This window comes from Octodon degus, unplaced genomic scaffold (assembly GCF_000260255.1).
Source record: "Octodon degus isolate 3935 unplaced genomic scaffold, OctDeg1.0 scaffold00031, whole genome shotgun sequence".
Lineage (NCBI taxonomy): Eukaryota > Metazoa > Chordata > Mammalia > Rodentia > Octodontidae > Octodon > Octodon degus.
The window spans coordinates 7,905,101-7,907,898 of record NW_004524607.1 but is presented as its reverse complement, the minus strand read 5'-3'; the positions used below and the strand labels follow the sequence as shown (position 1 = coordinate 7,907,898).

The 2,798-nt window shown below is 44.0% G+C and overlaps 1 protein-coding gene across 1 annotated transcript in view; it reads left to right on the top strand.

Moving 5' to 3' along the window:
* The window catches only part of Epdr1 (ependymin related 1), a 33,022-nt gene extending 30,464 nt beyond the window's left edge, over positions 1 to 2,558 (top strand). Inside the window, exons 2-3 of the mRNA XM_012514378.2 lie at positions 1,401 to 1,609; positions 2,256 to 2,558. Coding sequence (XP_012369832.1) covers positions 1,401 to 1,609; positions 2,256 to 2,452 — 406 coding nt within the window. The 3' untranslated portion in view covers positions 2,453 to 2,558. The remainder of the gene's footprint in view (positions 1 to 1,400; positions 1,610 to 2,255) is intronic.
* The last annotated feature ends 240 nt before the right edge of the window (positions 2,559 to 2,798 follow it).

Sequence of the window (2,798 nt, the reverse complement as noted above, 5' to 3'; positions counted from 1 at the left end):
ATATTTTAACAATAGGATAAAGAATTCTATGCTTCTCATGTTTGCACATAAGTCCAAAAATCGCACCATATACAACCTTGAAGCAGGACTGTCCCACAGTATTCCTTTTCCTGTCTCTTGCTTTCATTCACCATATGATGATATATCTGAGTGTAAAAATGAGGTGATGTTCATGGAATAACAACTCACAGAAACCTAAACTGAATGCTGGCAATTGTATTCTTTTGCTATACAGAGTGTTACTGTTTGTAATATATTTTTCTTTAAAATGTAAATTTTAAACTCGGATTTGGACTAGCAAGTGCTTGTCCTCCAGGAATGCTTCTCTAATGGAATGAGCATGACACACAGCTCCTCTGTTGTCATCTTGAGGGTTGTTTGCAGTTCTGGGGAATGGGCAGGGCCTCTGTATGGAGCCCTGCCCTGCCCCCATCCACTGTGGGGCATCTTCATTTGCTTGAGGAAAGCTGTGCTAACTTTCTCACTCTCGTACCTTGCTGGCAATTCCATTTTTTGAGACGAGGCTGCCATGCTTATCATGCTCAGTGGCCTCAGTGCCTTGAGTTTTGGATTGGCAGTGACATGTTTGCCAGCAGGGTGGGTGCCAGAAGCCAAAGTTCCCCCACACCCACCCACAGATTGTTAGGAGAGTAGGCTGAGAGCTTATAGGCAGAGTCAGCTTTGGGAAGCCAGTGATGCTAGGGGCCCCTCAAACTTGGTGCGTGGTGTCTTGGCCTCCTTGGAAACATGAACAGCATCTGTGTTCTGGGCAGCTGTGTGCCACAAAGCTCATGGCTAACCAATGAGAGGCTGTTGAGGCAATGAGGTGCCGCCCATCCCATCCTCACCAGGTTTATCCTTTACATTCAATATACTTCTCTAACTTTGTTGATGTTATGCTGCAACAAAATCTCAACCAAACTGAGAATCAAATCCTTGCATGTACCTGGGGCTCAAGGAAAGATCACAAGACAGGGGCGAATTCAGGGCCCTCTTCTCATTGTGTTTGCATCCTAAGCCCTGTCTACCATATTATAGGTATTTGGTAAGACTTTGTCCAGTAGCTCTATTCTTGCTCAACCTTGAAGTTTATTTATTTATTTATTTATTTATTTATTTTTGTGGTACTGGGGATTACACTCAGGGCCTTGCACTTGCCAGGGAAGTGCTTATTCTACTGAGCTATCTCCCCGGCCCTGACCTTGAAGTTTAGTTATTTACTATTTGGTTGTTTGGTGAAAATATTGTTTATGAGTAAGTCAACAATTTCTTAGCAAGAAAATCTTTTTCAGTTATAGAAGTATTTTCTGTCAAAGCTTTCTGGACTTTTTACACTGGTAGTATACATGATGATTAAAACATAAAGGTCCCAAATTATTTTCTTTTGATGTCCCTTCCAGATTATTTGAATACATTTTACTCTATAAGGATGGAGTGATGTTCCAGATTGAACAGGCCACCAAACAGTGTTCGAAGATCCCCTTGACTATAGCCTGGGACCCTCTTGATATTCCTGACAACTCCACCTTTGAAGATGAGTACTCAATTGGGGGCCCCCAGGAGCAGATCACTGTCCAGGAGTGGTCCAACCGGAAGTCGGCAAGAACCTGTAAGGATCCAGAGGACTTGAGTGTTGCACCTTGGTCTGTGGAGGGAACTGGGGGAAGTTAGGTCTCTTAAGGAAGAAAGTTGACAGGGAAATTATAAGCTAAGATAGGTGAAAGCCCAGTTAGATCCCCACACATCTTGCTAATTATATGATGTTGGAATATTAGCATCAGCCTTCTGTTCCCCATGGACATTTTTTCCCCGCTGGCTCTTTCGGACTTAACTGTGGGTTTTGACTTTCTATGACCACCCTATCATTTGTAACATGGGAAGGCATTTTGCCGAGGCCCAGATCTGAATCAGGTCTTGCTTTTTCCTTCTCCCACATCACTTCCAAAATTTCAGTGACCAGATCTTCTCCAGTACTCTGAGTGTCCAACTCACCTGAAGCTCTTCCCCATAATTCTGAGATCCTTTTAAAGGCACAAGCACTCATGTCATGGGACAGTTTTAGAACATAAAAAGGTTCTCTAGAGGAATATGGTCGTAACTCTACAACACTATAAAGGTACTTAATGTGTTCAACCTGTATACCTAAAAATATTAAAATGATACATTTTACACTGCGTGTATTTAAAATAGGAAAAGAAAAACTTAGAGGCACAATGCCTGTCGCTATTAAGAAGTCACTTTTCTTTCTCTTCTAGATGAGACTTGGATTGGGGTCTATACAGCCAAGGACTGTTATCCCGTCCAGGAAACCTTCATCCAAAATTTCAGTGTTGTTCTGTCCACGCGTTTTTTCGATGTGCAGCTGGGCATCAAAGACCCCGCAGTGTTCACCCCTCCGAGTACATGCCAGACGGCCCTGCCTGAGAAGATGAGCGAGGACTGCGCCTGGTGAGGCGCTGCGGGGACCTCGCTGGGAAGGGATTCGAGACCGCTTGGCACGCAAGGACGCTTCCCTGCACACGGAGATAATATAGGGACGATAAACACTGATAAGAGTTCATTTCTATTTTTGGCTTTGGCTATGCGGCTACATTGAGAGGAGACTGGTTAGGTTTTCTGCATGTACCATCAGTGGTGGGGGCTGGCAGAAGATGTTTGTCTTAGCAGAATGATTATTTTATTTCTGACATCGTTAAGAATTGATGTCAGTAGTACAAAGAAAGCCAGTTTGCTGCACCAGGGTGGCAGTTGTCTCCACGGACCCACACCTGCACTTGTCCCCTCTGTCCCTTTGGCTG